Source organism: Arvicanthis niloticus, chromosome 14 (assembly GCF_011762505.2).
Source record: "Arvicanthis niloticus isolate mArvNil1 chromosome 14, mArvNil1.pat.X, whole genome shotgun sequence".
NCBI lineage: Eukaryota > Metazoa > Chordata > Mammalia > Rodentia > Muridae > Arvicanthis > Arvicanthis niloticus.
Window position 1 is genome coordinate 42,923,263 of NC_047671.1, and position 19,538 is coordinate 42,942,800.

The window sequence follows — 19,538 nt, forward strand, 5'->3', positions numbered from 1 at the left end:
CCACAAGGTCCCCGTCAGAAGCCTCACCTCGCTGGTCGCCGTATCGGAAGCGCTCCAGAGCGATGTTGACGGCGATCTTCACCTCCTCGTCGATACGAATGTCTTTGAGGCCCTTGGCCCGACCCCCGCCTCCGGGACCACAAGAAGCGGGGCCTCCGCCGCCGCCGCCGCCTCCGGTGCCGCCTCCGCTAGGAGCCGGCGGACGCGGCGAGACGCTGCTCGGCCTGGACATGGCCCTGAGGAGAAGCTCGCTCCGCGTGGGAGCGGCCAGGCCTGCTGCCAGCGAGCAGTGACAGAGACAGAGAGCCTGTGGGAACCCGGCGGACCTACCGCTCGGAAGTCAGCGCCCGGAGCGACTAGCGGGAAAGCGCCACTCACAGCAGCGGTGGAAGCGAAAGCGGAGGCACCACTAGAGCCCAGAGACGTCTTGGGCGCGCGTGTGATGACGTCACGAGGGCGCGCCGCACGCGACCCCAGAACGCCAGAAGGCCGGCTATACCTGTGCTGCCCTGGGGAGCCATGATGTGGGCCTCACGACCCCGAGGCTTTGGTTCTCAAAAAAGTATCATTTAGTTGGAGGACATATTATTTGGTTACCCATTCGATCATGTAATGCTTCACTCCTCTCTTCAGAACGGCCTTCTGGCCAGCGCCAGATTCACAAACTTGAAACAAGGGTTTTTCCTTCATTTTGGGGTTCGTGGTCTAGTGGGAGCACAGTGAGTATAGTGAGTAGACCAACTGGTTTAATTTTAAATAACGACTAGCTTCTTAGTATATATCTTTCATTCTGAGACATATTGAAAACTTGGTTACCCGAAATAAAGATATAATTGTGTTTTACCTCAGAACCCTAAGGTATTTGAAAGACCTCAAAGGGAAATGCTTACATGACAGTTATTAAAGTGCTCACAGTTTTAGGGAACAGCCCACCGAGAATGTGGAACACATAGCAATGAGAATAGTTATGGTTTGTGGCAAAATTAAGTATAAAAAGGAACTTCTCAAAAGTTGAAGGTCGGGGTGGTCGCTGCAAATGCCTTTAATCCCAGAACTTGGTAGGCAGAGGCAGGAGACTCTCTTAAGTTTGATGCTAGCCCAGTTTACAGAGTGAGTTCTAGAACAGCCAAGGCTGCAAGAGAAACTTTATCTCAAAAAACAAACAAACAAACAAACGAAGGAGTTGGGAAGAGTATGAGAATTGTCATTGGCTCAAATAGAGCCCTAATAACATTTTCAATGACCTAAATTGCTTCTACTGTGGTGCCACTATTGTCATTCTCCGGAGAGCATCAGACATGATCATTTCCATTTTTTAAAAATCAGAACCAGAGTGTAGTAGCATGCTCTCAAATGCAACATTCCGGTTGCTCTCCTCTGCAACATGAACAAACCATAAATTTCTCACTCTAACCCTCGAGATCCTCTATGATACTGACTGTGCCAACACTCACACTCACACTGCTCAGATGCATTTAATATTGTTGTTTGGTTTTTCTTTGCTTGGATGGGTTTTTTTTCTTGGAGAAGGCAGTCTTCCTCTGAGAATTCCTCTGTGCCAAAACTTGAAACATAATTGTGGCTCTTACATAGACATGCTTTCTAATCTTATGTTATCATTTGCAGCCTTTGAAAGTATTTTATTTGCTCTTGCCGAAAGGTATAAGCTACCAAGAAAGTGAACATTATCTTGTTTGTCACCATTCCTTCAGCACGCATAAGTATTTTTCCAACAGAGCAAGTTCCAGGACAGCAGGACTACAGAGAAACCCTGTCTTAAAAAAAAAAAAAAAAAAAAAAAAAAAACAGCAAAAGAATGGGATGGGTGGAGGGAATGGAAGAAAGGAAAAATAGAACAGGAATAATACTTCAACTCTCAGAAAAATTTTGTTGTTGTCCTTGGCCTACCTATTTCTTTCATTGATTACTAAAAACAGCTTTGGACAAGTAGAGATGAGCCTAAGATAACGCTACCCCTACCTAAAACAAGTAACTAGCTTTGGGGTAGACTAAGATAATTTCCAGAAGATATTATTACAAATTTTGTTTTGAAAGATCAGAAAAATAGACCACAGAGAACAGTTTTCTCCTGCACCAACAAAGAAAAGGCCATGGCAACAGTACATGTCTGCACAGAATCTGAGCAGAGAAGCCCTTCAGAGTCATTCACATGGGGTTCTCTCAAGTGAGTGTATTTTCACAGGTTGGATTTTTTGATAGATGGGACACCCAAGGAACACCTTTCTTCTACCCCAGTGAAACCTACTTGATTTCTCTTTAGAAGTGTAGTCTCTGTAACCGTTATAGCCATTTTTTCTGTACCTGCCTTATCTGCAGCTTCACACTGCCTTACACTCCTGTCCTCAGCAGACCACGGTTATCTTTTTGTTCACACTCACTCTCTCACACAGGCTGTAGATTTATATCAGAGGGGTAAGCAGTGACCATGACACAGCTTGAATGATACCCTTTAGATTTCTTCCTCTAAACAAGTTAGCCTTTTTCTTTTTTTGTTCAGTCTCACTCAGTTTCTTAGGACATGGACAATATGTATATAGCCAGATTCTCTGCCAGAATATCATTCAGATGGTCTTTAGCCCAGTTCTTGACCTAATCTTTGCTCTCCACTAAAAACCTCATGTGCCAGGCATCCAGTGTTCATGTTTCTCCTAGCATTCTGATTTCTCACACTTCTACCAGCACGACTCAGTAAGCTTTAAGTTTGCAGGACTTGAGGACCTCTCTGTCTAGCTTATATCTCTAACTTCCCTTCAAAGGCCTTAGAATTGAAGGGTGGCCTCACTCGGTAGCAAATCGTGGATAAAAATACTAGCAAAAGCAAGTTAAAGAAGTAAGTGTAATATAACTCAAAGATTGAGGGAGCAGTCCATCATGCCTAAGAGGGATAGTGTTGAGAACAGCGTTGCTTTTGTGACAGGAATGTAAAGCAGCTGGTCACATTGCAGCCACAGTAAGGAAGCAGGGAGAGATAGATGCTGCCACTCGACTCCTTTCTCCTTCTGTATTAATTAGTCTAGGGCCCAAGCCCATGGGATAATGCTACCCACATTCAGGTGAGTCTTCCCGTCTCAGTTAAATCCCTCCAGAAATGCCTTCATCTGTATGCCAAGATGTCTGTCCCCTAGGTGATTACCAATGCTGTCAACTTGATGCTCAAAATTAACCATCACATCACAGGAAAAGACACCTTCCACATATGCCCAGGAGTGTTGCAGAAGCACTATGGGCCACTGAGTACTTACTGTGTCTTAAGTTCCTTCCTCTCCTAAATGGGAAATGTTTATACAGGTATTCTAGCTCTGCTTATCACTTTACATACAGCATGTGGGTGGAGACATACGGTGTACATATTTACACATTACATATCTTACCTGACCATAAGGTAAGACTTTTCACCTTATTAGAAGATTGTGACTCAACAAAAGATCCTGGTTGCAGTGACTATATAGAACTTTGGACTTCTCAGGGAGGGAATGTGTGTTTTATGTGTGGCAAGAAGACAAATTTACAAACAGTTTGTTCCAAGATTTTAATTTTCTTAATGATTCTAGAATCAGGCAAAAACTTGGTTCATACATTAGAGGATGTCAGGTTTATGAAAGCTAAAGAACTAGAGAAAGCCAAAGACAGAAGCAGATTGTCTTGTAAGGCAGAAAGGTGGTGACAAATAGAAAACTGGCTGATTTGCAGGAGGTTTCTTCAGCTTATTTTGTTGTTATTTATTTTTGTTGAGGCAAGCTCTTACTACGTAGAACAGGCTAGCCTCAAACTCACCATTCTTTTGCCTTAACCTCCGGAGTGCCGGGAGTGTAGGCATGCCTAGCTTCTGGTGCTTTGTTTTGTTTATTGATTGATGTACGGGTAAAGACTAAAGTACAGAAAATTTTCTCAAGCCAACTGAAACTGGCCTTTCTGAGGAAATGGGCTGGCTCACTGTCCACATCTGCTCTCCCTTCCCTTTCTTGCTACTCCTTCTCTCCTTTTCTTCCCTCTTTGACTTCATCTCCCTTTTCCCTCTTATAATTTCTCACAACACCAGAAAACAACTTAGTTTCAGTTTGATAGCATATAGCTTCATTTGGGTTTTCTTTATGGCTTGTTGGATTCTGGTATAAGAACTTTGTTTAAAACAATGTTGTTCCTTTTTATTTCAATTTGGCATTATTAATCATGTCAATGAAGTACAATGCTCACCAATAAATGTATTCATTGTCTTTTGGACATTATATTAATTTTGGACATTGAGTTAACTGTAAGCTACCCATTGGAAAGGTGCTAGAAACAACATAGACCACTTCTGGGCTTTGTCTCTAAACCCTTCTGTCATGCCTGCATTTTCTGCTTTTCCTTGTCAGATGAAAGTTCTTAGACAGTGATAGATAACTGTATTGAAGAGTCCAGGATTCCATGATGATTGTGGCAGTCATCTTACCAACATGGTTTGATATTAGTGAGAACTAACACTTGATTGTGGGAGCCACTGAGTGTTGGCAATGTTTGTTTATATCACTGTGGCAGTTCTTACATGAATTGCTCCTGATGAATCATGCTTCCTTGTACTCGTACCTTTACATACTCTCAGTGATTCAGTCCTTCAACTATGAACTTACCTTTGACCATAGTGACCTCAATGACCAGTGATTTGAATGATACTTGTGCAATCATACTTACCTTCCTTTACTGTTAGGCATTGTGCTTCCCCATGTAAAGAACGGGAGGCTGCCTTACAAAGGCTTATAGACACACCATTAGTCAACACCAATGGCTAGATATATGAAAGACAACATTTTGGAAAAATATACCCTCCAACAAGTTACAGAGAAGGGGGTGATGGGGCACAGACATGATCCAAAGTAAGATCAAAAGGCTCTCCTTGACATACATCTGAGCTTTTTACCCACAGAATTCTTGAACAAATAAAATGTATATTGTAGTAAGCCATAAGCTGTGGGTTTGGTTTGTTATACAACAATAGCTAACAAATAAAAAGTGAACATAGTCTCTTCTGGGAAGTGGCACATGCCTGTAATCCCAGTAATTGGAAACAGGAGAATCAGGAGTTCAAGATCAACTTCAACTACATGAAAACTTTTATTGAAAAAAAATTAGTGTGTTCTGATTACTATAAAGAGATATAGATAAGGGACATCTTGTCCAAGAAAACTGACTAGGACAGCTCCAGATTCTATCTAACTGCCCAGGCATTGGTGTTATCAGTGCCTTAGCATACTTACAAACAATTCATGCCATACCAGCATGCTATGGCACAGAGTTCTGTAAAGTACTCTAGATGATTCTCCTCTGTCTAGGAAATTACCGTTAGAATAATAGGCTCTTAAGATGTAGCCACCTTGCTTTGTAATTGCTGTTATAGATACCTTTTTTCACCCTTTGTCTCCTTACCACCCACATTCTCTACTTCTCCAGCCCCTTCTTGTTTAGATAGGTCATTTGGGGTCTTTTACGTTATTTGGGGCCTTTTATTTCAAGGAATGTTGTTGAGATAAAGTACCATGACCAAAAGCAACTTAAAGAAGAGTTTACTTTGGCTTATAGTTCCAGGGGGTTAGATATACATAATGGCAGGAGCAGAAAACTGAGAGATCACATGTCAACCACATACAGGAGGCAGAGAGAGGCAGAGACAGGAGGACAGAGCAGGAGGTGGGGGCAATGCTATAATCCTTCAAAGACTGCTCCCAATGATGCACTTCCCCCAGCAACACTGTACCTCTTAAAGGATTGATAACTTCCTAAATAGTGCTACCAGGTGGGGACAAAGTTTCCAAATACATGAGTCTATGGGGACTTTTTTTTTTTTTTCATTCTAACCACAGTAGGGCAGAGGGAGAATTGAGCATACATGTGGACTTCCCTTATTTTGCTATATGATTCTCTCAATTTCCTAAGGGCTCTACATGGGCATCGCCATCCTACCTAAATACTTACATACCCTACCTAAATTGTTGCCTTAGCCTTAGAACTCAACTTTGAGCCAAAAGGAACCTCTTCTCTTTATAATGTACCCAGTCTTTCAGTCCTGTATTATGAACAGAAAATAGACCAAAGCAGATGTTCTCCTAAGTGTAGCCCTGGAGTGACTCCCCAGGGAAGAACAGTGACGGGATATGTGTAGGCAGTTAGGACTCATTGTGGTAAACGTCAGTAGATGGGTCTAGAACTGGCACAGGCAGATACCAGGGCCTGAAGGAGTCTTGTAGTTGGGAATAAGCAATGAGTGACGTAACTTAGATGTATATAGACTGTAAGGATCAGAAACACAGTGCCCAATGCTTGGTAGGTCAAAAGTCCTCTAGAAGTTAGGAGCAAACCTAAGTATGAGCTGAAGAACCCTGAAATAACCTCAGATTAAGGTAATCAGAGAAATTAAGTCCCGCCCTACTTAAGCCTGATGGTTTTCTCATTGCCTAAGGTTTAAGAAACTGTAAAACCACCTCTAACTCTACCATTTGATGCATGTGTAATGATGGAGACATCAAAATGTATATGTTGTTGATTTGCATGTCTTTTTTTTTTTTTTTTACCAATGCTTCTAACTCTGTAGCAGTTAACCTGAAAATACACATTAATAGGTCAGCCACAAGATGGTAGTATAAAGCTGTCTTTTGCCTGCAATCCCATTTTACATCGCTAATTTCCACATAGGGCTTCTGTGAACTGTTTTAGCAGTAACTGTTAAAAAAAAAAAAAATCAAGATAGCCACAATGGGGTAAAACAATACATATTTAAAACCGTAAAAGTAGACTCTGCAGAAAATACTTTAGTTTGTGTTCTTTCTTTTTTTCTTATCCACTACGATGTCATTAGATATCTTAACTATCGTTCAAAAAATCAAAAACTAATATATTCCACACATAGTTTTAAAAATTATTATATTCCACACATACGTAAAAATACTAATAGACATGGTTTCTTATATTTTAAATTTTTTCTAAATTATTCTTTTTTAAAAGATTCATTTATTTATTTTATGTACACCGTTGCTGTCTTCAGACACACCAGAAGAGGGCATCTGATCCCATTACAGATGGTTGTAAGTCACTGTGTGGTTGTTGGGACTTGAACTAAGGACCGCTGGAAGAGCAGTCAGTGCTCTTAGCCCCTGAGCACATATAGAATACTCTAAACCATATTGTGAACACTAAAGTCCCAGTCCCAAATGTGAGTACAGCATGTTAGGAAACACACAGCATAGCTGTTGGAGCACCTGTTATCTTCAGGGGAGGGATGAAGAGAGAAAGAAAACTCTCTTTCCCTAGGACTTCTTGCTGTTCCCCCTTTTCTTCTGTTGTTTGTTTGTTTGATTTTTTTCTGTGATGCAGTATTGAAGAGACACACATTAAGAGGCGAGAGGAGAGTTGGAAAATCACACAGGAAGAACTCTCTATGCAAAATGGCTCTGTGTCAGAGAAATCACCATTTCACAACATGAAATTAGAACTACTGCTTAGGCACTGCATCTGACATTGGACTGGAGCTTTGTCGGTGGGATTCACAATTTTCTTCTTAGGAATGAGTTTGATCCCTCACCGAGTATGGTTGCTCAATTTAAATCCAAATACCTAGGCTCCTAACAAGACATAATATTTTGCTAGGGATGGCTTAAATTTGACTACCATCAAACATCTGGCAGGTAGTTCACAGCTAGCCCAACACTCCAGAGTAGAGGTTGAGAGGGCTGGAAAGCCAGCCATCATGAGGAGTGCTAAGGAAACAATGATGATACATAGCCATGTGCCCACTGCAAATATCTCCCACAGGGTTTGCTACAGAATAAGAAACTGATTTTCTGCATCCAAGCATGGGGATTAGAATAGAAACCACCAGTCTGCAGACACAGCTCAGCAATTTTTAAAGCACTTGTTGCTTTGGGCTCTGGAAATGAGCCTCTGCCATGAGGATCTGGGTTTGGTACCTATGATCCACATAATGGCTAACGACAATCTGTAACTAAATTTATTTGTTAATCACCATGACCAAGGATTCTGGTAGCATAAAGTGTTTTGGCTTACAGTTCCGGAGTGTGAGTCCATGATGACAGAGTGAAAGCAGGGTGGTAGGAGCAGGACGCTGAGGGCTCACATCTTGGTCTGTGAGGATGAAGCTGAGAGAGCATACTGGGATTGGTGCTAGGCTGTGAAACTTCAAAACTTGTCCCCAATGATGTACTTTCTCCAGCAAGGCCACATCTCTTAAACTTACCCAAATAATGCTCCTAATTGGGGACCACATGTTTAAATACCTCAGACTAGGGGGAGATTTTATTCAAGCCACAATACTCTATTTCAAGGGAGCACCCTCTTCTGGCCTCTGAGGCCACAGCATGCACAGGGTGCACAGACACACAGGCAGGCAAAACACACACATTAAATTTTAAATGAATGGAAAATATTTTAAAAGAGAGGGTCTGGTGACATCTGATCTCAAACAATAAAAGTCCTGAAATGTGATAAACAAGCTGATATCGTCATATATAAATTTCATTGGGTTCTTTTGGTGTTGCAATGTGGCCTATATGAATAATTTACAAAACCCCTATTAAATAAATTGTAGTGGGAAATATTCAAAACGGCTGCTGGCTCCCAGCTCTGCTGCTGTGTTCCTGCACTAGAGTCTGGCACTGGCTAGCCGCCTCAGTGGCACTGGCCAAGGGGCCCATGAGACACTGGCGTGGCTGTTGCCTCTGCTGGCCTGCTCTGCAGCCTCTATAGCTCTAGCCATGGCCTCTGGGCCAACTCCACCACCCCCCACAGCACTCGGCTTAACCCCAGACAATAATCCCCATCCTTGCAATAGATATCACAATACCCAGTATCCTGTAGAAATAAGACTCTTAATGCTTATTTAAAGTTAACCAAACAGATTTATATATCAGCAAATACTCAAATCACAAGATGCCCACACAATTTAGAAGGTTATCCCAATATTCCCAACCTTTAGAGAAATTTCTATCACAATAAATGATATTATAATCACTGTTTTACAGATATGTATCCCCAAACCAGTCTATGCTGGATGCATTTTAAAATATATTTGGAAAGAAATTGTCCACCAAGGAGAGGTTTTATGGTTGTCAATGAGAAAAGAAACATATTATATTGTTTTTCGTTATGTATACATGCAGCACAATGTATTGGAGGATGGAGTTTTAGGTTGCTTTCTACATGCATTGCTGGAATATAGGGGTGTTTGTTCATAATACATGCTGGTGATGTTCCAATGTTGTTAAATCTGTTGTTAGGCATGAGGGTCATACCCATCCCGATGTCCTTTTAATTACTGGAGATCAGGCCTCTATCCCCGCCTTGGCAAGATTAAAATCACCATGGCTCTTCTATACTTGGAGAAGGGAGGAGATGTCAGGGGCAGCCCTGCTTATACACTGAAGGCCTAAAATCAGCCATAAGCCTAAAATCAGCAATAGGCCAGACATACATGCCTGCTTGTTGTGGATAGCCCCAGCCTTTTGTTTTCATGGTATTTCCACTCCTGGGAGGGGCTGCAGAGGAGTGAATCTTGTGAACCTTCTGTCCAATTGAATTTGTAAAATAAAGGCTAGAGCCAGTGATTGGGCAGTAGAAGGGGAGGTAGAGAAAAAGGCTTAGGGTAGGAGTCAGAAGAGGAGGAGTCGAAAGAGGAAGTTGGGGGGGGAGGCGAGGTAGGCAAAGGAGAGCTGGAAGAGCAAGAGGAGCTGTTGGAGCCATTGGTGGAAGGACAAGGAGGAGGAGAAGAACATGGCTTAGAAAACCGCAGGTTTTAAGGGATCTCATAGCTGGGGAGTAGAGTAGTACAATGGTAAATCTGCCCAATCCAAGGCTTGCAGTTTATAATCATAAATATTGAGTTGTGTTTTCCTTGACTGGACGTGTTTGGGTCAGAGGTTTTACCACAACACCTGCTAACACAAAGTCTTGGGTCTCTGTGGAACAATGAAGCAGATGGCTATAAGCTATTGTAAACAGATAGCTTTTGTAGAAATTTACCAGCCTGAGTAGTCATAAACCTTGTAAATAGGCAGCCTTGGCAGATAGTATCAACTTAGATAAGGACAAGTAAATCATAGGCAGAGTCATAGTGACCTGTCCCCTGAACCTTCACCCAGCTGATACCCTGTTCTGAAAGATATCTGTACTCCCCCTGAACACCTACGCTCCTGTGTCATCCCCTTCTCCACATTCTGCATTTTTGTGTTTATAACCCCGGTGTTAAAAAGTAAAAATTATGATTTGATAATAAAGAAAAAGTGTTGTTAGTGTATTACAGCTTAAGCAAAGAGGAGTCTTAGTTGCTAAATATCTCCTTTACCTTCCTACCTTCGATACTTGCTGAAGTTGTTAAATCATATTACAGGACACAGAATATACCATAAACCAAAAACTTTATGTATGTTATATCCTCAAAAAGAAGACTGCATAGGTCTGTGAAGAAGTTAGAAACAGGAGTAATCACTTTGAATTGAATTCCAATTATTGATTTGATAAATTTGTGCCTGCTATCACTAAAACTCTGGGCTCAGTTGTAGATGTCCTGGTATTCCAAAAGTACTAATTCTCCAGCAAGGATACCACAAGAGTTTCAGATACTCCCTGGATGCTTCATGTTCCGTGTGTCTAGAAGTCATCAGTAAAGAAGAGTCATCCTGAGTAAGTGAGCCTGATCATGAGGAGGAACAGAGCTTCAGTCAAGAACAAATGGAGTCAGGGAAGAGCATATTAGAGTGCAGGTGACTGATGTGGGTAACTCTTGACAATCTCTCGTCCAGTTCTAAGAGCATATGAGCATGTGCAGCAGTCCCAGCCTTGGCAGAAATGAGCACCTGGGTTGTGCAAATTGGCAAGTGGCCTGAGTCTGCTCTCTGAGAGTGAGGCAAGTCAAGACTCATTAGTATAGGAAGGAAACAAAAAGTATCCATTGGGACCCCAAGATCGGAAGCTGTGATAAAGACTAGAATTCTTCTCTCACTAAATTCTGCAAGAAGAGCTTGGGATGTAGTGTCCTGGTATGTAGAGCCACCATTCAACATTTTTTAAAAAGTCCGAGGAGTTAGGGAGATGGCTCAGTAGTTAAGAGCACTTGTGATTCTAACAGAGGACCTGAATTCACTTCCTAGAGCCCATGAGTGTCAGGTCACAACCATCTATAACCTCCATCCTAGGGAACAGGATTTCCTGTTCTGGTCTCTGGGGACACAAGGTGTGCACATAGTACACATACACATGAAATAAAAGAAAAATTTTAAATGTTAAAAAAAAATCCCCTAGGGATGGAAGCTTTACAAAATCCAGGAATAATTCTGTCTTAATCTGAAGGACCCACAAGACTTAGGGATGGACTGTGGGGAGATATACTACTTAGCTCTCCCTTCAAGAAAGGACTGTGTCTCAGCAGCTAGGAATGCTGTCAGAAGGTCCTTCAGCTGTTCACCCTTTTGGAAAACTCACAATACTATGGAGACACCCTTCCTGTGCTGTAAGTCTAGTGTCTCCAGGCGTTCTCCCTAGTGATCAGCTGAGGGTAGAGTATAAAGGCCTAGCCATTCTATGTCGATGATGGATAACCTGGCAGATTGGGCAGACATGCAGTCCCTGCCATCTGCATCCCAATCTCTAGAATCTGTAAAAATGTCCATGTGGCAAAGCTGCATATAGAATCAGGGTGCTAATTGGCTGGACTAAAAGTACACATAATCCTCAGTGATTTCGGTGAGACCAGTGTTCATGGTGCCCTCTAATCCGTAAGAGGATGAAAAGTTAATCACATTCGAAAATGCTCATCAGTTCTCTTTGAAGACTGTCAGAGTCAAGGAATACAGACATCCTACAACAGCCGGCAAAGAAAATGAATTTCTACTTCAGGAACATGTCCTGCCAACACTTTGATCTTAACTCAGTGAGACTCATTTCAGGATTTGGGCTTCCAGAATTGGAACATAAGAAATATATTGTTAAAAATAATAAAATTATGCTCTGGAAATTTGTTGCAGAAGCCGTAGAAAATGAATCCACTCTATTTTAGAATTCTCTGTAAGGAGCTGGAGAGACATCTCAGTGCTTAAGAGCACTAGTTGCTCTGGCAGAGGACCTGGGTTCAGTTCCTAACACTCACATGGTAGGGAGCCTTACTCCCCACATCTGGATAACAACCAGCTATAATTTCAGTTACAGGAGATCCAACACGCTCTTTTACCCACTAGAGGTGCCAGGCATAATGTGGTGCAATATATACATATATACATATACATATATAAACATATATGCATATATACTATGTACATATATACATACACATACCTACATACACACATACATATACACACACGTATACATGTGTACATCATATATACATATATACTTATATACACATATATACAAATACACATATACATATATACATATGCCAGAACTCTCATACACATAAAATAAGTTAATCTAAAATACAGAAGAAAATTCTGTCATCTCGAGTATAGATACTCTCCAGCTTGTATCACAGTGCAGCTCTCCCCCTTGTCTCATCCTGCTTCCTATGCTTTTTCCACCTATGTTGAAGTATTTAGTATCTTGTACCTGAAACTCTACCTTGTTTGTGACTAGTGGTTATGAGGTCAACTCCAGCTGCTTCCTGTACTTGGGCCCCCTACATAGGCTGTTTGGGTTGAATTACATCTTCTACCTCCCACATTCTCTTGGACCTCTCACACAATGGTTAAAGTTTAAATAAATAAATAAATAAATAAATAAATAAATAAAAATTAGTTAAAGTGTATCCCAGTATGTAGCATTAAGGCTGCTTCAAAGGACATCAGTAACTTGTGATAAGAACTTCGGAAAAGTTAATTTGGCTTCCTTGGCTTTACCTCAATATTTTCTCTCAGAAATCTGCAGCCTCATTTATTAGTAATTGACACTAAGGGGCAAGAGAGGCTGAAAGACGATTCATGATTTCACCATAGAATTCTTCTTTACAAACTGTGTGCTTCAACCTAAGAAAGCCTTGGAAGACTGAGGTGACTTTTGGAAGGTTACGGGAATTTAGCAGGGTTTATAATAAAAAACCACTCTAGAGAGAAGGTGGGCAGCTGGCTGCAGGGAGCCCTACTCCAGCATTTGCCTGTAGTCTTGGTGCATTTCAGAGTTTGGAAGCATGAGCAGGAGATGATTAGGTTTGCAAAGTGCTTTAACTGATAAGTTTAGATAAATGAGCCCATGTATTTTGTAATGTGCATACCAAGATACATTGAATTGCATTACATAAATGTGAAAGAAAATTATAACCTAGAAAAAACTTAGAATTAAAAACAAAACTAGACAAGGAAAAGAAAGCTATGCACCCATTTCAGATAAATACCAAAAGGTCTATACCTTTTGGAGTTATGACATAAACAGCACAGTTATATTTATAGCCATGGCTATTGCTCCTGTTCCAAGCTCCTACCTTATGTTTGTCATCTGCATATTCATTGGAATCTCTATTTTCCAGTATCTTGTAAATAGCATCCTCTCTCATAACCTTTTCAGCATAAATTTCATGTTTTATAACAACTCAGAAACAAAATCTCCTCTGAAAAGTTGAACCTATTTATTTAACCGTTTGTAAGTTACCCAAGAATGGGAAAATGGTGTTTTGAAATTGGTCCGCCGGGCGGTGGTGGTGCATGCCTTTAATCCCAGCATTCAGGAGGCAGAAGCAGGCAGATTTCTGAGTTCGAGGCCAGCCTGGTCTACAGAGTGAGTTCCAGGACAGCCGGGACTACACAGAGAAACCCTGTCTCGAAAACAAAACAAAACAAAACACAAAACAAAACAAAACGAAAGAAATTTGTCAAGATCCTCTTTTAGAATATTCAGATTTAATCCAAAATTATTTAAATGTAAACCTAAGGAGCTATGTACACATTCCTGATCAAGAAAAACATTGTCTTAGAAGTATTATCAGTTGATAGTTAAATCTCTACTTTCTATAGACATGAAGTTATATGAAGACCCACTTAAAGCTTGGAAAGATCTCTGGGTTTCCAGGCTCCTTTATACATTTTATACTTAGGAAAAAAAATGCTTTTAAATCTCAAGTCACAAAGTCAAGGTGAGTTTGAAGGCTGTGGTGGTCTGAGTAGGTATGGCCCCCATAGACTCCTGTGATTGACTGCTTGGCCTATAGGGAGTGGCACTACTAGGAGGTGTGGTCTTGTTGAAGTAGGTGTGGTCTTGTTAGAGGAAGTGTGTCACTGTTGGCCTGGGCTTTGAGGTCTCCTATGCTCAAGCTGTGCCCAGTGTGGCACATAGTCTCTTTCTGCTGCTGTGGATCAAGATGAAGAACTCTTGGCTTCTCCAGCACCATGCCTACCTGCACACTGCCATGCTTCCTGCAATGATCATAATAAATCTCTGAAACTGCAAGCCAATCTCAAATTAAGTGTTTTCCTTTATATGAGCTGCCATGGTCATAATGTCTCTTTTCATCAATAAAACTCAAACTAAGACAACTCTTGTTGTGATGACAAAGATTTTATTCTATAAAATTAGAAACATAAAACATTTAAATTTTGTACAATATAAGCATGTACCCCAGGAATATTGATGATGTTGGTAGCATTTTTTAGGCAAATATTATTGGGTATATTTGCAAATTTTTTTCTAAAGAGACATTTCATTTGTGGGAAATATTAATGAAACGTGCTGTGTTTCCTATCAAAGGGTTAAATGAGACAAAGAAAGCTCCATCTTTAAAGACATTTGTAAAGATGTCATCTGGCAAAACCTTTAGTCTTCTCTTTTCTAAGATGAAAATATGTGCTCAAAGCTACCTCCTATTCTTAAAAGGCATGCTTTGACTATTGGCTGTGAGACACAGGGCCCCTTTGCATTAGGATTAAAAACTCAGAAGAACCCCTGATGTGTGTGTGCCTACAAACTTTTACAGAGGTAAAAAGTTTTAAAAAGATTTGTTCGTGTGTGGTTATCAATGTGTTCTGTGTATGGCTGGTGACCTCAGGGACCAGGAGAAGGCACTAGATTACCTGGAACTGGATTCAGCGAGTTTGTAAGCTGCCATGATGGTGACTGGAACCAACCTAGGTCCTCTGTGAGAACAGCAGCTACTCTCAACTGCTGAGCCATCTCTTCAGTCCAGAAGTAAAACTTTTTGCCTTGCTGAAGGTTTTGATTGAGTGATTAATTTTTGAGACACCAGACTCATCTTTAACACATGCATTATCTGAATACAAGTACCCCAGATATCTGAAATGTTCGGAACTTGCAGACATAAAAAGAACAAGTAGGAATAGGTAGGTGGAGTGAAAAAGAAGAGAAAAAGAGCAAAGACCCCTTCCTGTTGACCCTGTAGTCAATCCCAAGAGAGATTGACTTGCTTCAACTACCTACTGCTAAACAAACACATCACCCTAAAATTCAATTATTTTAAACCACAACAGACTTTTTATAGTTATCATTAGAACCCTGGACTGTTGCCTGAGCTCTGATAGGCTCTAGTTTTGCTTATGGATTTGCTAGAGAGTGTCATATCTCACTCATGTCTGGCTCCAGGTCAGAGAAGGCTCAAACATCTGGAGGCTGTTTGATCTCTCTCTCTCTCTCTCTCTCTCTCTCTCTCTCTCTCTCTCTCTCTCTCTCTCTCTCGTTCTCTTTGCATGGATTCTTCAGCAGAGCAGCTTCAAGATAGCCAAACTTCTTTCAGAGAAGGTTGTAGCATCCAAGATTCTTGTCTCCAAAGAAAGATAGGTAAAATCTGCTACCACTTTAAAGCTAGCTTCAAAAGGCAAGGTAGTTACAAAGTCCCAGCCAGGTTCAGGAGGAGAAAGCATAGCCCACCTTCTGATGAGACCAGAATCGTTGGGCATGTTTTTAAAATACCACAGGACTTCACAGACCTCTGGCAGAAAGCCTGGAGCAGAATAATGAATCATTCACTGAACCACAAATTGTTTCATTGTGGTTCCTTTGCCTCTTGCTATATAGGTTAGTGTGGTGTTTAAGGGCTCCTGATCTGGAGTTATGATTGCCTGGGCTTGCCTCTGCGCTGACACAGGCTTTGAACCTGGAGCAAGTCTAAGTACCTCAGCAGCTCTACCTGCAAATCAGAATTAGTATCCATAGAGCACGCAGCTGAAGCTAGGTGTTGTCCTGCATTATGTACTATCTCCTTTACCCTTGAGATAACCCGATAGGATAGCTTTATCTACTTCCCAAACGAAGGCCAGCCCAGCAGAGCACTGTTACCAGAAACCGACCCAAAGTGCAGAAAAACCCACTGAAAGGCAGATTGTTCCAGTGAAAGACAAATATGGGCTAAGTCTAAGTTGCATGTCAGATGTAAACTTTAAAATGCCGGCCTTTCTGGGTCTCATTCTGGGCGGCGGAGTCAGAATTCAGCATGCTCTGGAAAGTGGACTCGCACAGAGTTTTGAGCCTGTAACACAGGAGTCATACTCCCGCCCCCGGCACCCCCCCCCCCCCCCGCGCGAAAGAAAGCCCCTACTCTGGGCACTGGTGCCAGGAGAATATCGCCTGTCTGTCTGAATCACCCCCTAGTATCAGGGATCTGGAGCCTTCTTAGGCCGGCAGGTCGGCATCCCGGGTTTCGTGATTCCCAGAGCCACCCTTGCTCCGCAGGTGCTACTTGGGTGATTCCGGGACGCCCATCTTCCCAGCCCCGGCAAAACCCGGAGAGGTGGAATCGGTAGCCGGGAGCTCCGGGGCGGCCACTGGGCATGCTCCGTCGTCGGGCAAGTTCGGGGTTGTCAGCGGCTGTGAGCCCTGCAGGTCCTGCTGTTCCTCCTCCCGGCGGGAACGCGATGGCGGCTGCAAGCGCCTGCAACAGCAGCGGTGGCAGCAGCGACACGTCCAGCACCGGCGAGGAGGAGCGTCTGCGGCGGCTCTTCCAGACGTGCGATGGCGACGGTGATGGCTACATCAGCAGGTAGGCGACCCTCCGTCCAATCCAGCCAAGTTGCTCCCGCGCTTGCGAGGAAAGTTTGGTTCCGGGAGCTCCTCTCTGGCTGGGCCACTGAGTCTAGGGGCCTCCCTGCCTGCCTTCGGGAGGTACCTGCGGGTCCCAGGTAGGAGGCGCTGCTTTCCTGGGGCTGCTTGAGACACTGCAAGCGCCAGTGCGCGGTGGGAGACCGGTGGGCAACCCAGGCAGGGGCGCTGTCAGTGACAGACTCATGCAGGTAAATAGCTTAGGAAAAGTACCTGAATCCCAAACTTGAGTCCAGAAAGATGGCAGAATTTGTCTCCTAGTAGCGATCTAAATAAACACACTACTCTGGGACACAGGAAGCCACCTGGAGCGAACTAGGGTTTGAAGAGTCTAGACTATAGACCCTCCCTACTCCCCACCCTGTTCGGAGGTGTGTCCTCGCACCTCTATTCTCACTTGCGGTGTTTGTTTCCAGATAGATGGAGGTCTGGTGATGTGGCTTTAGCCTACAGGATCAAATGATGAGTACGCTCAAATTTGTAAGCCTTAGAAGGTGAAGGTGAAGTTGCAATGCGCTTTTATGAAAGGTTGACATCCGGGGATATAGAAGTACGCTCCGAATTTTGGATTGCCTTCAACAAAACAGGCAGTCCAGCTTTTGTGTACTCAGTTTCTTTAAACTACGTCTTGCAGATGCTCAGTATCCATTCTGAAAATCTGACGTTGCCTGCTTGCTGTTTTCCCTTGCCTACCTAAAGGAAACATGAATCAAGGAATGTTTTCCCTACGTTACTGAAAAGCTCTCTCAAATAGGTCATTTAACCTGTAACAATTCGGCAGGTAAAAAAAAAAAATCATTTATTTGAGACTTGATTCAATCATCAATGTTGGTGAATTTTTATTATTTTTCCAAAGTTTCATTGAGACAAAGAAAGTGATAATTCTACTCTGAAAGTGATAATTCTGCTCTGAAATGAAAACAGTATGTAACTCTGATAGATTCCCACATAGGGTTTTTTGGGGGGTTATTTTTGGTTTTTTGTTCATTTGTGTGCTTGTTAGTTTTTTCTTTTTTTCTTTTTTTAGCTTGAATTCTGTGTTGTGATTTTTTTAAAGTTTATTATAGTCTGTGGTTTGGGGGTTTGCCTAGGTGAAAGGTCATTTTGTCATTGTAATAATAATAATAAAAGCCATCTGCATTCAAGTTGGAATGTAAAAGGAATTTAATTTCACACAAGCAGGAGTGCATACAGGAAAGTTAACATCCTTACCTTCCCCTTCCTAATTTTACCATTAATACGTTGCTTTGGGTGAACCAGACTTAACTGTATAAAGGCTCACTTTAGTTTCCACAATGGACCTATTCACCCTGGAGTATGATGAATTCTTGAAACTAAATCTGAGGACTTTGTTTTGAAAACTGAAAAGTTCTCCTTTGATTAAACATAAGAGTTGAAACCTTATCATTGCCACAGGGCCATCAGTGCCCAGCTTCCTTCTTCCTTTCCCCAGAACGACTCTTCAGGTAAAGCACCCCAATTTATCTCAAAACACAAAGATAATTGGCCTAGCTCCAGCTTCACCCCCAAGTTCTAGAGGAAGATATAAAAGAGCATTGAAGTGTGTAGTGCCTATATCATTATAACAACTTACTCAAATATCTTATTCTTCAAATTACAACCCCTTGCCACCTCAGAATGTGACAGAATGTGAGGGGAATTGTAGTTCATCTAGGTACCGTGATCCATGAAATCTGAGTTCTGTCACTTAGACCAAGCTGTGGCTCTTAGATGGGAAAGTAGTAATCAGTCCATATCAGCTCTCCTCCATAATAATCTTCATGTGACTGTATTGGCTCTAATTCTTTACCTAGCCTAGATCCTAAACAAGAGTGGGCTGGCAACCTTATATCTGGAGGAAAGAAAAATAAAAGACAGAAGAAACAGTAGTGGATGAATGTCAGTGAGATAGAAGATGAGACTTCCTAGTATCAGTGTTCTTTTGGGCGTAGTCTTCCCCACCAGAAAAGACTTTGGCTAACTGGAGATTCCCAGAATTGGTGGTTGTAGCAAGGCGCTTCTACACTGTCAAGGGGATGCAGAACCATCCCCATTCAGTAGCTGAGATGGTCTACGAAATTATTATCAAGCATCTTATCCTGGGATGAGATAGGATTTGGTTTGTGCAGAGACATCACAGCAGGCTCTTCTAGTACATTCCATTAGCATTATAATGACTTAACCCCATGTTTCGCAGTAGTGAATTAGCGTTATAATGGCTGAGCCCCATGTTTCCAATAGTGAATTCTGGACCCCCTGAGTTAGGTTTTGTCTTTTCACTTCAGTGAAATACAATGGAAGTTCTCTCTCTCTCTCTCTCTCTCTCTCTCTCTCTGTGTGTGTGTGTGTGTTTGTGTGTGTTTGTGTGTGTGTGTGTGTGTGCGCGCGCGCGCGCGCGCGGTGCGTGCATGCATGCATTTGTACAAATGTACATGTTCGTGTCAGTGTGTGCATATGTGTGCTTTCACATATATGGAAACCTTCATGTACGTGGAAACCAGGGG

General features: G+C 42.1%; 2 protein-coding genes across 3 annotated transcripts in view; one reads left to right on the plus strand and one right to left on the minus strand.

Annotated features, from left to right (window-relative positions):
• Nucleotides 1–435, minus strand: part of Ythdc2 (YTH N6-methyladenosine RNA binding protein C2) — a 69,367-nt gene extending 68,932 nt beyond the window's left edge. Inside the window, exon 1 of one of the 2 annotated variants that reach the window (XM_034518500.2) lies at nucleotides 28–435. In XM_034518500.2, the coding sequence (XP_034374391.1) occupies nucleotides 28–232 (205 nt within the window). In that variant the 5' untranslated portion in view covers nucleotides 233–435. The remainder of the gene's footprint in view (nucleotides 1–27) is intronic. The other variant, XM_076912698.1, reaches the window with a different exon arrangement.
• A 16,387-nt stretch (nucleotides 436–16,822) lies between these two features.
• Nucleotides 16,823–19,538, plus strand: part of Mcc (MCC regulator of Wnt signaling pathway) — a 357,943-nt gene continuing 355,227 nt past the window's right edge. The window contains exon 1 of the mRNA XM_076912699.1: nucleotides 16,823–16,975. Within this exon, the coding sequence (XP_076768814.1) occupies nucleotides 16,851–16,975 (125 nt within the window). The 5' untranslated portion in view covers nucleotides 16,823–16,850. The remainder of the gene's footprint in view (nucleotides 16,976–19,538) is intronic.